At 40.5% G+C, this 17,824-nt stretch overlaps 1 protein-coding gene across 1 annotated transcript; it reads right to left on the bottom strand.

The window, feature by feature from the left end:
• Positions 1 to 291: 291 nt before the first annotated feature.
• On the bottom strand, positions 292 to 17,123 carry EIF4E3 (eukaryotic translation initiation factor 4E family member 3). Its single transcript, XM_085072281.1, has 7 exons — positions 16,796 to 17,123; positions 8,200 to 8,272; positions 6,182 to 6,276; positions 4,750 to 4,810; positions 3,432 to 3,498; positions 2,230 to 2,385; positions 292 to 1,739 (listed from the first exon to the last, which is right to left on the bottom strand). The coding sequence occupies exons 1-7, from the start codon at positions 17,086 to 17,088 to the stop codon at positions 1,708 to 1,710; spliced, it is 777 nt and encodes a 258-aa protein (XP_084928407.1). The 5' UTR covers positions 17,089 to 17,123; the 3' UTR covers positions 292 to 1,707.
• Between the last annotated feature and the right edge of the window lie 701 nt (positions 17,124 to 17,824).

The following is a 17,824-nucleotide window of genomic DNA, read 5'->3' as shown; positions in this document are numbered from 1 at the left end:
GAAATCTTGCTCATCAAGCAGTAGAAAACGTTTCTCCTCACTGTGTTCTAACCCTCACTTCTCTGAAGTCACTCTTCCCCTCCATCATGCAGACCTGGAGGCTGTCCAGGTACATCCCACCTGCAAGTATTCGCTGGTACTTCACTCTTCTTCACTGAAAAAAAAATTAATCTAGGAACAAAATAGATAGCTTTTTAAAGAGTACGTTTTAATGAAAAATACACAGGTTTGAGACAGCAAGACCAGTAACATTTCATCCCAGAAAGCAATTACAGAAGCAAGACACTTGGATTTTAGAAAATGTGTTTAATTAATAATGCTCATTAACTACACAGTTTTAATCCATAAATACAAGTTATAGTTGTAAGTACAAGACAAAGTTGTAAAAAAAATCTCAAATGTGTGATACTTATTTTTAAACTTATTTGATATTTATAGATTCCTCTTAATATACTAAAGATGTGGAAATCAGTGCAACTTGAAGAGCTGCCAGACAAAACCCTCTAAACGATGAAGGAATGCTTTGCAGAGGGTATGTACATCTCTACCTTGCAGCTTATTGTAAAAGGAACTACATCAATCTTTGGTAGTATATTAAAACACCTCAAACAGTTAATATAGACAAACATTTAAAGGTTAACACTGTTTATATTCCTATTCACCCTACAACACAGATTTGATTTCTATATTTTTTGTTTGTTTAAAAAAAGGTCACTTAGGAAATCTCGATGGCTTGAAACAACAGTGGGATCTGTTCCTTTGCACTGAAATCAACAGCAATTCTGACACTGACCTAGTGGGTGCAGACATGGGTCTGATGTGCTTAAGGAAGCAGGAAGGAGAGATTCAGTTTGTACAATTCATTAGAAATTATTCATTACATCTTTTCATGAATTTACAGAAAAGTACCATAAGAAAGTATACAATATAAAAAGGTAAACACCCTATCACTCATATAAGAGGGATAGAGTTTGCAGGGCTTCTTACTGAGAAATTTCTGAATCTAACCTGAACAAGGGCTCTTCTGAAATCAATACAATTAAAAGACATTAACATCATCCTACACAGGGGGAGTCCCAATATAAATGTGTTCTCTTTAGCTACTTATTTAAGGTATGATTTTCTATTTACTTGTACAGTATGTGCTGTTGTCAGTGCAAGACCAGATTACACTGAACATTACAATAAATGCAGTGCAATTTCTTTCTCTCTTGGGACAAAACCAGTGAGTAAATTTTAACATGATAGGAATGTTTCAAAGTCAAAATTGAAAACACATTTCCCCAAGCCAGGATTCCTCCATGTACAGCACATCTTGGAAAAGCAACAGAGCATCTCTGTTTGCTTTTCACTAAGTACAGTGCAGAAGAAAAGAAAGCCTACTATCTTAACGAAAGGGGGACAAATATAACCAAGTTAAAAAAAAAACCAAGTGGCCAAAATATTTTTTTAAAGAAACAACAAAGAATTAAAACCACCAACTCAACATGAAGTAATGAATCACATATTTAGTGGTCAATGCAACTATTTGGTGTTTTTTCATTTTCGGTAGCAATAGTCCAGTTTGAAATGTTAGAAGCTCAAAAGGCCCAACCACATGTAGCACTTCTGCAGGGCTTCCACCATCATCCTCCTTGTCCAGACCAACTCAAAATGTCAAATAACAACAAATGATCTTGGCATACAAGGCACTTAATGCTTTCCACATCAGCCTTCAAAAGCATGATGCTCTCTGTGGGCTAGGGAAGAGAGAAGGAAATAAAAGAATAAAAGAACATGTCAATTCTGTCCAGGAGTTGAAAAGATTAAAAATAGAGAAGATAAATATAAATCAGTCAATGAAGAACACAACATGCCAACAAGTGATCTTTCAGAATAGACCATTCTGATAATACATTTATAGGCAGTAAAAAATATGAGATCCCTAAAAATCCTGATTGTAAATGGTTCCTCTAAGTGAATACTTAAATTGGACAGAAGAGATTTGTTTGATTTGTTTTATGAATCAGGCATATTAAACATGAAACAAAACATATTCTGCAATGAAATTAAAAATATCTTTTGAATGATAGATAACTTCTACATTGAAGGGACATAATTTTAATGCAATGACAGATGCTATATTCTTAAGTGATTAATGATTAATCAGGCAGGATATTCCCATAGAAATGCCTTACCAGCATCTTGTTTTTCTAATGAAGGTAGAATTTAACAGCAAAAAATACTTACATTTATAAAAGACTGCTTTAAAAGAAGTGTGTGGGAGAAGTTTGTGAATCTTTTCTAAAACTTTTGCTTCACTTGCTGAAGAGGAGTTCATGTTCCAGACTTGCACAACATCCTCACGGTCACGAACACTGACACTAACCCCTATTACTTCATCATCTGCACAGAAGGGGAAGAACCATGAAGGAATACTTTAAAAGTGAGACATGTCTAATTTGCTACTTATGTATTATGAAACAGTGCCCAAAAGCTGGGAAAAAAATGAAGATGTGAAAAAAACAGCAATCTCCAGTGAGGAAAATACCAATGTTCAAACCAGACAAAGTAGTTACCAGAAAGAAACTCTGGTTTTAGAAGCTATTGGAAATATTACCTCATGGTCTTTTTTATGAAGTGCCATAGCATTATTCATCTTTGCTATTAACACTCTTATACTTGATTAGAAGGGAATCATAAGACTCCCTCCAGAAAGGTCAGCAATATGAACTACTAAAGATAATTTACCTACAGTAATGTCTACAAGCAGAAATGGGAGGATGAGGGTGAAACAACTAAAACCCCAGGAACAGTACCTGGTGGAGATCAGACACCAGCTTTTCCAAACTTTGCTCTCTTTTTCCTTTATATTTTTTCAAGGCAGCAACAGAAAAAAAAGAAAACAAAATTAATGAAAGTAATAAAGCCCCAGTCAGGCTGCTGCTGCCAGTGCTGGTAACTCAGCACTACACTGAAGAAGTCCTTTTTGGTGTGAAGTTCTCAGGATACGGTTTTGTGGAGAGCTCAGAGGCCATGCCACAGCTGGGAGCACTGTCTGCCTACAGCTGTGAGCTCCATGGCACAGCTACTCTGTGCATCCCAAAGAAGGGATCACTAATGATAACACAAAGCTGGTGTCAAAAGCACATGGCCAAGGGAAAGAACCACCCCTGTAGGCAGCAGAATTCAATTAATATATTTGCTTAAAGTGACCCCAAGACAACCCTATCAGTGTATAAAGGGTGTGAGAGATGCAGTTTGAAAGGTTATTGCTGAACTGCTCTGTAAACTTGAGAAAGTTTTTTTTTTTATGGAATGATAGCCAGTGAAGGATGATTCCTAACAGGGTATTCACTGTCACTGTAACAGCCACTTTAATCAGATATTCATGCTTAGAAGAGAAGCAAATATGGGGAAAAGAAATGATGGAGAACTGTCTCAATCATTACCTGCTGCACAACAATCTGTAAACTGTTCTCCAATAGTTGCTAGCAGTAGCTCTTTCCAAACTGCAGCCTAAGGAGGCAGAAAAAGATTGTATTCACATTATTATTTTTTAATTTAAAAGTTAGATTTGCTAGTTCAGTTTTGAGTGTCTTCTCTTCCTGAGGTTGTCTAGACAAAAAAAAAAAAAAGGATGTTTATTATAAGTGCATGCTGGGTTATATAATTAATTGTTAGGTCTGTACAAGATGGTTCATCTTAGCCAAGGAGATGCTGTGCCCACATGTGATGAAGAATGAAGCCAAAAAAACTGAGAAACAGGCATAAAGGTGTTATTTATGCTATTTGCAAGGCAAAAGCTGAAAGCTGACTGAAGTTCACCTTCAAGCAAACCTTTCAGAAGTGACTGAGGCCATGTGGTGCATGGTTTGAGAGATCAAAAGTACCTTCATATCAAAAAGGGGTTGCCATTCAGCCTCTGAAAAACAAGGCCTCTGGGGTCCCTAAATTCACTGTCCAGTAATTCAGGCTCCCCAAACCACTTGTCACTTCTGACAATCTTCACACCTTGGATTATAAGACGAAAAAGACAATTTCAATTTCAGTCTTTTGTGATCACTTGGGACTGCAGGGGAGGAAAGCTGCCACTCAGATGCAAGGAAAAAGCCCACAGGCAAAAATCAATTAACTTTTGGCTGAAATTTTGAGTACCATCTTTCAGCATTTAATGCATTCTGCAAGGCTGTCACATTTTTCTGACACTTCACTTTTTCTGTTTAAAGGCCTGATCCAGAGCACACTTACACACATAAACACCATGTGTGAAGAGGTCAAATCTCCTTTCTGTGGCAGTTCACAGAACTTACTCACATGCATTTGATTAGGGAGGCAAAGAGAAAAACAGGTATTTCATTAGAGCTCAAGGATATGCCTGAATAGACTTCATTTTTCACACTTTCAAATGAAAAAAATATATCATTTAGCACAGATTATCAGGAAAAGGTCTTTCTATTTTTCTTTGTATGCCTACAAGCAAACAGTCTTGAGAGCAAAGGTGATTATAAATGACCACATTTCCAAGCTGAAACACTGCAGCTTTCATTTGTTTTATAATACATTGCCAAATGTTATCTAAAGCAAGAGATACAGAATTATTGGAAAAGAAACATCCACTCATTTTCTTTAAAAGGTTATGGAAGTTAGTGTTTGGTTCTTGTGTTGGGTGATGTCAGAAGTAAAAACCTTTACAACAGTTTTATCAAGAGAAGTTTAAAGAAACTCCCTTACTAAATAAGGCCTGAGTAAAAAGTCAATATAACATACCGTACTTTCTTTAGGGACCTTCATTTTCCATACGCCTCCTTTGGCATTGCTTTCTTCTTCCCTGTTATGGGAAATAGATCAGTGAAAATAAACATTCAAAAGCACATCTAGATAACCCTATGTTTGTGGTTTAATTTTCCCAGAAAAATCCCATCTGAAATGCAATTACTAACTCCAGAGAGCATGACTCTGACTTCTGACATGAGAGATAATTCTTTCATTGTTCCCATGAAGTATATCTCTCAACACCTAATCCCTTTCCTAAGTTTTGTATATTGGAAAATACTTACATTTTCCCTGACTACAGACCATCTTTGAAGTGGCTGCCCACTGTATGAGAACAAGCCACAAAACAATTTTACATTTTACTATGGTAACCTTTAATTTTGGAAAACCTCTGGCATATTTTCACAGAAGCAGCTTATTACTCTTTCATTTATTCAATTTAATAAAAGAACACGAGCACACTTCATTTCAGTTTTGTGACAGCTATAAATTAATTGCCCTTATTAAAAAAAGACTGAAGCTGCCCAGGGTCAGGGCAGAAATAACCATTAAACTGCTTTGCAATGACAAAGGCACAATGTACTAACTTGTGATAGTCTCAAGTTTATTCTGTCACAATTCTTTTTCTAAGACTCTAAATTAGGGCTTCTAGTTTCCTATTAAAGCAATGTAAAGGCAAAATTAAAGGAATAACCTAAAAATTAATCTTTGAAATATCTAAACACAGTATGACACCTATAGAGATTCCTCAGGATCAATGGCCTCCCACCAATCCCGACAGATGCTGAGGAAAGGAGGAGGAAACATTGGGAAGATATCTTCAAAAATCTGCATCCTCAATTCTTACTTCAGGATTTGTCTTTCTTCCTTAAGAAAAAAAAAAAGCTGAAATTGGCCAGTATACTGTAATGGTAATCTGAGAAAAGATTCATGGCAATAATTATTGAAAAGCTAGTGAATTACTGATGATGAGATCAATCTCTTCCAATCCCTTTCCTAAAATGCAAAATTATTTTGATAGACCTACAATAAGTGTTTAATTTTCAGAACTGATCTTTGCATTTTACACCTTTAATAGTCACTTACCAAATGAAAACTAAAGACAGGAAAAACAAAATTTAAAAACTCCAATATATTCTCATTTATCCTTACAAAGATATGAAGGCCTGCACACAATGGCCCAGTTAATCTATACAGACCCCAATGTTTTTTCAAACCCACCTGAGCTATCCTGAGCAGTCACAGCATTTTCAGAAAAGTAACGTAGACCTTTAGATGCATTCACTTTAGAGAATTTTCTTTCATAGGTGTCTTAAATTCAGGTGTTTGCAGCCAACAGAAACAAGACACTCCTGTCCCACACCTTTCACCCCCTCAGGTTATTCCACTGCCCATTCCCAGAAATATCTGTTAACAACATACATACCAAAGTGGGCGTCTTTCTCCCCGCATTAAATGGTAGCTACATCTCAGAGGCAAATTTGTCACGGGAGGAATGTTGTTGTAGACACTCCAGAAATCCTTGAAAAGGAAAAATACGACTTGCGTTAACACAAGAGAGTGTTTCATGCAGATTTATTTCCTTGCTAATTTTCTCTGAACCAATTACACATCCTTCTCCTGGGAACAGGCACCTTCTGTGCTATAATAAAATGCTCTGAAAAGAACTTCTTACAAGTTCATTTCTACTTTTTTTTTTTTTTAAGATGCCAATCCTGCATAAGTGAAGGTGGAAAAAAGGGAAGCAGTCGAAATGAGCATTATCTTTTTGAATACAGAGTGGAAAAAATCATCAAAAACAGAGTTACACTGAGTATGTCAGAACAAACCAGTACATAAAATTTTCTTAGCATATTAAAAAGATATACTTACATCAAATATCCACCTTGCTTCACTTAAGACTAGCCTAAGCTTCATTATGATTATCCTGAGTTACAAAAACACCACAAACTAAATGCCTAATGGTGAGCTAAATGCCTAACCAGCAGCCTAACTAGTTTGTCTGAGTGAAAGGTTTCAACCAGATGCAAAAAACCTGAGATGCACATGTTAATACAGGAATGGGGGAGAAATTTGAAGATCCAAGTTAGCAGAAACCATTGGATTACTTCCCGGTGCTTCTGCTGGTAAAAGCAGAAGCTGTCATGCAGGTTTGGAGTGGCTAAAATGCACCCAAAAAGAAGGAGTGAGCAACAGGGAGGGATGACAGAAAAGATTCCAATCTCTTCACTCTTTATCCAACAGCTGAGAACAAGAAAAGATTTTTAAAGACTTAAGTTGCATCAACATGTGGTGATGCAATATTAATCATTAGTGCAACTCATTAAGTATTATCTACACATTATATTTAAGTATTATCTAATACATTAAGTATTATCTAATACTTAATCACTAGCACAACTTTAGAAACAAGGATTGCAACATTATGTGATAAAATTTTGTGGCCCTTGGCAACTCTGCCTAACAGCCATTACCTTTACCCAACCACAAGAAGAAATGGAAGACTACTAAAAATATAAAAACTTGGTATGAAACACCCATTTCAACTTTCATCTTACTGTTAACTGGTTGTGTGCCCAAACCCTAAAGCTACTTGCAGAAGAAGGTAGAGCAGAGGTACACTGGTAGATGGCTGTGGAAACATTTGAGAGATCTTTCTGTCCTGAACTAGGGACTTAGTTTGGGAGGTTTCGGGTTTGGAAGTCTCATGCAATGTAACAAGTTGTGCAGACCTTTAAGAGAAAGCCTTATTTAAAGCTTCAGTAAATCGCTACAGCTGTGCTTCTCAAAGAGAGGGTCTGGCATTACCTTAGAATTTCAGAGACTTAGTGAACTAGTCAGCTTAGCACTAAGGTGAGACAAATACCAATTTGCTATAGATCACGCTAACTGTGGTATTAAAACAGAAATGCAAATTTACTTGCAAGAGATCCCCACTGCTAGGCAATGGCAGATGACACAGACATGCACCATTTCTCACTGCTGCAAGTACTGCAGAGTTTAAGAGTTCCTTAATTCAGCCTGCTAGAATCTTTTTTTAGATACATGCTCAAGGAGAGAAACCCCACAAGGGAAAAAAACCAAACATGCTGTGATTTTTAGTCTTTGTGTAATTAATTTCTATATTAAAAAGGACGAGAAAAGGCTGAAAAAATATTTAAAATACATCAAATATAATAATTCAATGTAGTGGAAACTCAGGAAGGTTTAAAAATTCAGTATGCCCAATCCAATACGCCTCCTCCTTTCCCAATCCGGAAAGCCAAATGAAATTCAAACACTGACTCAGTAACACAAACACACAACACCAGTAACACTCACGTTTCACACCTCAGGTAAGCAAAGCCATGGGTGTGACTCATCCGAGGAGGAAAAACGAAACTTAAGGTGTGAAGTTACATTAATGACATGTGGCAGCTCCTGTAGCAGAGCCAGACGCCTTACCTGCACAGTTTGGACTGTATAAATCTTCTTCAAATTTAATGCACATTCAGCTGCTGTTGTACCAGGAAGTGACCTTGAAAACAAAGCACAGATTAATTAAAGAATTTATTTTATCAAGGAGGGGGACGAGAGGGATGGAGAGGGAATGTGAATCGCATGAGCATGGTCAAAACATTCACGTGTCAAAGGGGAAGTCCAACTCCAAATTATCACGAATCATTTAAAAATAGGAGTTAAAGTCCTTTTATACTTGCAAATAAATTAATATTTTCCAGGTAATTTGTACAATTAAACAGGAAGATTAGGAGTTTTAGCCAAGCAGCACAGTGCAGCTTTCAGAGCCATCACACACCCTCAGAGCTCGGCTGCTCACAGGTGAGGGGCTACCAGAAAGGAACTGTATGATCCTACCCCGTAATTAATTTTAACTGCATTTAATACACCACAGGCCCAGTTTTTAGGGTTTTAAGGCTCTCCCGGTGCTTCACACTTTGCAAACGAAGCTCATCCGCACGGTTTGTGTCACCCATACCCGCCGGGCCCTCAGAGCGGGCCGCTAGGTGGCGCAGGCGCACAGCCGGCGGGAAGGCGGGAATGGCGGGGCGCGGGCATGGCGGGAGGCGGGCATGGCGGGAGGCGGGCATGGCGGGAGGCGGGCATGGCGGAGCCTTCCCTCAGCCCCGCGCCGCCCTCACAGGGCGGGCATGGCAGAGCCTTCCCTCTGCTCCGCGCCGCCCTCACAGCCTGGCCACACCCGCCACAAGCTCCTCGGTACCCCCCGACGGATGGGAGCCGTGCACGGGCTGAGGAGAAGCACAAGTCCCACAGGGCAGCTCTCCTGCCAGGTGCCATGTCACCTAACGCACACAGATAATCTCCATGACTCCAGGCAGTTCATCCACCGCCGGCACTGATGCCTTCAAGCCACATCTGCCACCAACACGTCCCATAAAGCCAAGAGATCCTCGGGTTGGTCTCACTGCCAGACAGCCTGGTACACCAGGCATGGTTCAGCTTCTGTAGCTCATCCTGACGATCTGAAGCTCATGCTGACCATTCCCAGCTCCCGCCCAGAGCTGCTTCCCTCCCGCAAGGGCCTTCAGGGGAAGCCATAAAGAGGAGTGGCTGTGGTCACTTGGTCTGTTTAGCCTGGGGGAGGCTGAGGGAAGAGCTCATTGCATGAGGGGAAGCGGAGGGGTAGGCACTGATCTCTTCTCCCTAGTGACCAGGGACAGGACCTGAGGGAACGGCTGGAGCTGTGCCAGGGGAGGTTTACGCTGGATATCTGGAAAATGTTCTTCCTTCAGAGGGTGGCAGGCATTGAACAGGCTCCCTAGGGCAGTGGTCACAGTCCCAAGGCTGCCAGAGCTCAAGGTGTGACCCTTGGGGATGGTCCTGTGTAGGGGATGGTCCTGTGTAGGGCCAGGAACTGGACTTGATGATCCTCATGGGTCCATTCCAGCTCAGGGTTTTCTGTGATTCTTTAGGCACACACAGCACCAGCTGCATCCCATCATCTGAAAGGTCTTTTCCAACCTAAATGGTTCTATTTATAATCTTTTTCACAACTCTTCAGTGCATGAGACATGGGATGGTGCATCCACACCCCCAGATATCCCTGAGTTCCTGTCACTGCACTAATAGTGCATCGTTACACCCACCTTAGAATTCCCAGCACACAATCCCACAGGCACAATTTTGGGGGAATGAGGTCAAAACTCCAAAGGCACATTCAATTTCTTAGAACTGGAAACATTTTTTTTCCCTTTCAGAAGCTGAAGCAGGATTTCTAAAGAAAAATGAAGATCAAAGACAAAAGCAACCTCCCATTGTGTCTCAGAAGAGGAAACAAAAATGTGTAAAATTACTAAATCTGGAAACAGAAGCAAGAGAGCAGGTTTAAGGAAACAGAAGAAAACGCAGCTGTTGCTTGGGTAGCAGCTGAAGAAAGGATAAAACCAAACAGATCTCAGCATCCCTCCCTGATACATCTGATCAGCATGAAATATGTCCAGGGAAACACTGAAGTTACTCTCAGTTGTTACAGATATAATTGAAGCTCTGGGCAAACCCTAGATATTCATGTAAAGGAAGAAATTTAATATGCAAAACTACTGAAACAGCACTACATCTTCAGAAGTCTAATAATAGCTCTAAGATTTTTTTCAAGGCTCCTATTAAAATAAGCTGCTTTAAAAATACATACCAAACCAGCAGAAAAACACCTCCCAACTTATTCAGTATAAAACAGGCAAACTAACATCTGCTTTACTCTTTGCATGTTAATTACCAGACCTAGCACGTTACAGTGATGGAACTGGCTGGAAACAAACAAAAAAATCAACCAGAAATCTCCATCACACAGCTTGTAGTCCAGTGGCTCATGAACTGTAAGAACTCCCATGAAAAAATGGATAACTTGAAACCAGCCACAAAAAAACCCCTGTCATCAATGTGATAAAAGGAATTATCATAGTAAGGTTTGGGGGTCTGGGTTTTTTCATGTGTGTGTGTTTTGGCCTTTTTGATTTACACTTTACACAAAGCATTAAAGAGCAAAAGGAGAGATTCATGGTATTTAACAGAAAAAAAAAAGCCTGTCAGATTGCTTTTGAAAGCACAAAAAAAGGTAATAAGTTAAAACAGACTTTAAAACTTACCAAGTGATTTAACTATTTCTCAGTAGAGAGTAGTGGATTCACGACAAACTACCCCTTGTTTTTTTCTTGCTGACTGAACTAGCACCTCTCTACTAACACTTTGTTCCATGTAAATTAGAACACAAACAGGCAAAACCTGAGATAAAATTTTGCATCTTCTTGTCTCACCCCACTGCCCAAGAAACTTCTCTTCTGGACTATTTCTGCCACTGGTGGCTTAGCAGTCACCAAGACATCTGGCATTACATATGTTGTACAACATATATTATCATCACTCAATATCCTCATGCTGATACTGCCACTGAGTTGCTTCAATAGCGAGGTCTACTCAAATAAAAGATTAAAATATATTCTCTAGCCATAGCCTTCAAAGGTTACCTAGATCATCATGGTAGCCATTTACCAAATTTAATGGCATTTGAAAGAGCAGCTAAGACAGGTAGACAGAATATTCCACTCGGAGGTTATAAAATGCTTCATTTTGATAGTTGCAAATAACATTTTCCAGAGCAACTGTGATCAGCTGGCAGAGAGCACCAACCAACCAGCAAATTACCTGTTTTAAAAGTTATGGTGAGTGACCATTTATTCCTAGTAACACGCCTGGTAAGTGCTCCAGGCCCACCAGATTACAGTGTTATTTCAGCCTTTCACTCAGCTCTGGAGAGTGTCAGTCATTTATGGATATGGGCATGAACACCCAAATGTTTTTATCGAAAAAAAAAAAATCAAACAAACCAAAACCCTACTGAAAAAATACCCGTGATTGAGAAAATTATGATGCATCAATTTAAAAGTTCAGGATCATTTGCTCCAGAAATTACACCTGCACAAATTTGGTTTAATGCATAAGGCAGAAACAGTATTTTAAGCAGGCAGACAGAAGAAAAAAGCCTTGAATTTCCTGCAAAATTCCAGACTACTGACAAATCTGAACTGTAGAGTTTCTGTGATAGTCACCCAGACACTCAACAGGCCCACAGAGATGACCACTCAGGGGTTTTATGCCTTGAAACCCATGAAATTGGGATTTTTTTTTTAGTTGAGTGCATAGTTCAAGTTGAATTTAAATTAAGTTAGCAGAAATGAGAGATGACTTTCAAGTGAGGGAATCTGTAGAAATTCCTATTTCTGTAACTTCCCAGGAAAAACTTGCACTGTAAGGTAGGAGTAGTAAGATGGTTGTATACTTTACTAAAAATCTCAATACACATGGAACTACAAAACAAGATGCTGCAAATACTGACCCTCGAAATGAAGCCATTACAGGATTTTTCCCATTCAGATAATTTTACAGCCAGCAAAAATACAATTAATACAATATGCCCTACTGAGCTGCCAGTTCTTGCCATGGTGAACAATTCATTTCCAGGAACTCAGCAGGCCCTGCAATCCCCATGAGCACAATAACAGGAAGGACCTGGATCACTGCACCAGCCTGGCACCAACAGCTCTTCCGGGGATGGAAATAGTCTGTCACCACTTCACCTCCAAATGCACATCTGGGTTTCCCATGGAGAGACTGCACATAAAATACTCAGTGGTTCTCCTGGTCTGCCTGTTTCATGCCTTGTGATGCCACTGCATCTTCAGAACCTTTACAGGAGACTATTTAGTGCAGTATCAGAACTAATTGAGCTGCCTAATCAGGCCAGACCCACTGTACAGCATCTCATGGTGAATTACACAGGAACGTGGAAACAGGAATAATCTCCACAAAATGAATCCTAATGCCAGCTTGCTTCACTACTCCTTCATTATTCCAGCACGAATAAAGAACAAAGGATACAAAGATAAATTCCATTGTTTTATCTATGAATAAACCTCCAGGTGGTTGTGCTTATGTTAATTTCTGATGCTGAACTGTAGCTTTTCTGTTTTTCTGCAAAGAATTAAGTATAGAAGTTGTTTCATATGTGCTCACACTGGCCTTTGTTTCCCAGTGGGAATCTCATCACAGCTTTAGCGGGAGCTTTAAAAGCTGCCAAGCAGTTCTGAAAATACCCCTGTAAGTGCTTAGCCACAACTGCTTTTGGTATAAATAAGCAAAATATTTACTTACAAAGCATAAAGTCAAAAACATGCTGTGGCAACTAAATAAATCTGGTAATCCATTCTGAATACAAAGACTGATTTCAAGCCATCAAAGCCTGTCAAAATGCACTTACTGGATTGAACATTCTTATAATATTAACCATCATTTTTCATTGTAAGCCACCTACTCATAAGCTGTAATAGATGAAATAGATGATCCTAGATAAATAAATTTTGCTATAGGGAAGAAGGGAAATTACTAAATTTAGTTTCAAATATCTGATGTGTTCAGTTAGGAAGATTAATACATTATTAAAATGGTTCAGTTATCAAAATGTATCAACGAAGCTTTATATAGAACTCATCTATAACATACAGAGAGAAAAATCAGCACATAAGGATAATATCTTATGTAAGAATAATTTGTCTTTCCTGGAGTAGACTAATAACACTACTTATTTGACAATGTTTATAAGCACATACTTCCCCTCACACAGATCTAAAGGGCATTGTTTGATATCAGGCAAGAAGGGCAAGCAGGCCATGATCCTGCAAAGTGATGAGAAACTGGGAGGAGATGCAGCCAGGACAGCTGACCCCAACTGACCCAAGGGATATTCCAGATCATCTGACATTGTGCTCAGTACATAAAGTGGGGGGAAGAAGGAGGAAGGATGGATGTTTGGAATGATGGCATTTGTCTTGCAAGCCACTGTCACACAGGATGGTGCCCTACTGTCCTGGAGGTGGCTGAACACCTGCCTGCCCATGAAGCAGTGAATTAATTCCTTGTTTTGTTTTGCCTGCCTGTGCAGATTTTGCTTTCCCTATTCAACTGTCATTATCTCAGCCCACGACTTTTCCTGCTTTTACCCTTCTGATTCTCTCCCCAGTCCCGCTGGTGGAGGAGTGAGTGAGTGCCTGTGTAGTGTTTGGGTTTTGCCTGGGGTTAAACCACAATGAGATGGCATGTGATACCCAGGCTAACTGACAGTCAGGATTTGCAAGGTTTACAAAGAAAGATATTGGCATCATGTCCACATGTACATCCAAAAGTATAATCATTTTCACAGCTTTGTATTTACACAAAAATCATCAGGACATCCCAGTGCTTTGATGGTCATGTCACTTGACTCTTCCTTTTGTGCAATCCCTGTCTTGAATGTGCTACACAACATAGTGACCAGATGTGCAATCCTCACATTTAATTTGTTATATTCAGTGATGTATATTGACACTTTGTTGTAAAAAATAACTGAAAGGCTACACAATGTAGCAAAACCTAAGAAGGCAAGCTTTCATTTCAGAGCCAGAAGCCACTTCAAGCAGAACCCGAGTCTTATCGAGATAAATACAATTATAAAGAGCCACCAGCGTGAATCAGCTTCCTGAGGTGGCACCAAAAGCACCTGCAAGCCTTGCTGAAATTCCCCCCTGCTTCCTAACATCACTGCAGGCAAAAAATCCTACCAATGAGACGTGTGGGTATGAGCTTGGAAATCTGTAGAATGGACAAAATAAACAGCAGATCTAAACTCCTCTTTTCTAAACTTTTAGCACATGACCTTGGAACATTTTAACAGTTAAAACTGAAATCTCATTTGTCTTAAGATGAAAACACCTGCCAGCTTCTCTGCCACCTTTGATGAAACTGCTGACCTGCAAGCATTTGAAGATCATAGATAGGATCTTATTTGTCAAAGTGGTGAATAATATTCTCCCAAAGCTTTCATCATGCTCGTTTTCCTAAGGCATATACAGGGTAAGATACCAGCAAGCACTATCAGATGGTTGCTATTTCAGACACGGATACCAAGAAAGGTTTAGCACTTACGGGAAATGCAGATGCCCCGTGACACCTGTGGGATGATGGCAATGAACCAGGACCTGGCCACAGGATGCCAGCCTCCAGATGTTCAGCCTGTGCCAAGGCATCCACAGAAACAAGTGCTGATGTAGATAAAACAAAGGCATTTACTTCTAAAGCAGGAGATGTATCCAGTGCTGCTATGATAAAAGCAGGGCCATGAACCCCAAGGGTAGCACATCACTAGTTTCTACAGAAGGTACCACTTAGCTGATGGATATTTATTTTAACAGCGTGACTTAATGAAAAGATATATTTTAGAGATCTTAAAATTGTATGTCATGGATCTCTCTCACAGTAATTTAATAGAAAGAGATAACTGCATATCCATCTCAACATCTATTTATCCTTAAGCATCACTTCTTCCTGCTTTTTTCTGCAAGTACAGGGTAAAACGTAGCAGCGGTCAAAAATCAATACCATCTCCTGAGGAAACAGCATTGCTCCACACTAGGTGCTACTGAAATAGATTAAAAAATCGCCCACAGCTATCTGCTGTAGAAAGTCCATCCAATACAAGTCTAAGCTTCCATCAAATCTCTGTGGATGTCCCCATACAGGTCTCAGCCATTTCTGTGGGGCTCTGCAGAGAGATGTGAACCTCCACACACAGCAGTAAATTAAGTTCACAGTTCCATCTCGTGTGCTTTTTAATGCCTTAAATGATTTTTGAGTGTATAAAACATGTCTTGTTTACCATCATTTTTGTTCCCTGCCATTATTCTATCCCTGTTGCTGGTAAACAAAACACACAGTTTTATGCAACAGTACCGATTAAATGCATTTACATGTGATCTGAAAAGACAAAAAAATAGTCTATAGAATAACTGAATGTTAAGAGTCTAAAACATTTTGGAACCAAGACTTTAAAAAATCATAGGACTCAGGAATGCAGAATGGATTTTAACTTCTAATGCTGACTGTAAAAAACAGACATGCTTATCTCCACATGGCTTGTGTAAACAAACAGACCTGGTTGGTGACTTGATTGAACACCAGTTCAAATGATGCTTTTTTACAAACAAAGAAGCAGAAATACAACTCAAATCCTGAACCTGATCATAGCTATGTCATGACTGCAAAACGATTGATCAGAAATAATTGGTAGGTTTATTTATTAGATTTGATTTGCAGGACCTGAGAATATTTGTGAGCTTTCAACAGTTCCTTGTTATTTCTCTGTCATGAGTTGAAAAGTTACCAGAAAAATGACTAGAGAGAATATTACCAATAGCATGAGGCAGTATGTTCAGTGGCAGAAAGGCTGTTAAACTTTCCTTCTGGAGTGGGGAGAGAAGAGAAATACACCAAAAAATTGAGAAAAGGAAACTGTAAATTAAAAAACAAGATGCTAGAAAATACACGCTAGCTAAAATGCTGATTAAGAACTTTCTTTTTCAGTTTTGACTTTGGCACTTCTTCCCTGTTTCTCACAGTGTGGACTACAGGGGTGAGCTCCTCTGGCAGCCTATTTCCATGGCATTAGAGGCTCAAGCTTCAAGCACATGAAACGTAATATTAACCTCCACATAATTAATAAATTTTAGGTAATCCTTCAAAATATACCACTTTGGATTTTAAGAACTGATCACCTACGGGAGCCAAACCTGGTATTAAAGAGTTGTAAGACTGGGCATGTCATGGTCAGTGGGTCCATCTGGGGCAGCAGGGATGCACAAACCACAGCAGCAAAGCACAACCTTTACCCTTCTATTCCCAGGGCTGGCGAGCGTCATCTCTAAATGTAGAGCTCTAACCTGCACCGACGGTGCCTGGATCAATGTGCGTCCGTTCAACTACAAAACCGAAAGCGTTTCCAAGCCAGTGTCACTATGCGGCCCCCAGAATCGCTACCGACCCCCTCGGTGGGGACAGACATCGGGACAGTCCCGCGCGTTTCCCATACGCAGCCCAAAATTAACTTCCCGGATCCAATCTGTTGGACGAGCGAACCGATAATCCCGGAGATGCTCATCCCTCCACAGGTGGATTTGGGGGTTTTCCCAGCTCCCGCCGCCCCCCCGGCCCCACTCACTTGTCCAGCCAGAAGGTCCATGGCGAGTGCAGCGGCAGCCCCGGCGCGTCCCGCTCGGGGGGGCTGAGCGCCATCTCCCCGGGCGATCGGGGGGGCGAGGGGCGGGACGGGGCGCGGGGAGGGGACAAGGGACGCTGCGAGGAGGGACGAGGGAGGGGGTGAGCGGGACTCCGGCTTGGACAAGGGCCAGGAGAAGGACGGAGAGACGGGACAAGGTGCGATGAGAAAGACAGACGGGCAAGGGGCAGGGTGGTGACAGCGATGGACGTGGCCAAGGGACCATTGGAGAGCATGGGTGGCTCCCCGAAGGGGCACACTCGCTCAGCCCATCCTGTCACTGCCTCTCTGCAGGGCACAGCTGAAGGGAATTGCTGCTCTGCTTCCTTAAACCTTTACACAAACCCACAGCCACGAGGCGTTGGGGCACACAGGATATCAAATGTCCTCACCCTGCGCCACAGGCGCAGCTGGCAGCCTCTTTGCACATACACAGCTCACACCACAGATCTGTCATGTCTCTGGAGCTGCCTTTTTGAGCAAAATAACCTTTGTGCTCAGTTTGGCTTGGCAATGCTTATCAAAACTAAATCTCTCTACACCCCCGACTTTTAGGACACAAAACCCTTGGACATTCACACACTCTGCTGGCAGCCTCTTCTCTCACATGGTCACACCGCAGACCCAATATGCCTCTGAGGATGCCTTATTGAGCAAAATAACCTTCGTGCTCAGTTTGGCTTGGCATTACTGACCAAAACACTAAATATTTCTAAAAACCCAAGTTTTAAGACAAAACATTTTCTACATTCACACAGTGAAAGGATGGCTACTGTGCAGACTGACCATGGATAGACATAGTGCAACAACAAACCTTTCCAGGCTTGGTGGGGATAATAATTTATCTGTCTTCCCATCTTCTCTACAGCTCATTTAATTTACATGCCTGGTTTTACAGGGAGATGTTCCTCACAATCCAACATGGACGTGCAAAAGCCCTCACATTATTTTTAGAATGGTACTTTTTAAATT

This window comes from Lichenostomus cassidix, chromosome 12, assembly GCF_008360975.1.
Source record: "Lichenostomus cassidix isolate B80296 chromosome 12, HeHo_3.0, whole genome shotgun sequence".
In the NCBI taxonomy this organism is placed as follows: Eukaryota; Metazoa; Chordata; class Aves; order Passeriformes; family Meliphagidae; genus Lichenostomus; species Lichenostomus cassidix.
This window is presented reverse-complemented; position numbering and strand designations above follow the sequence as displayed.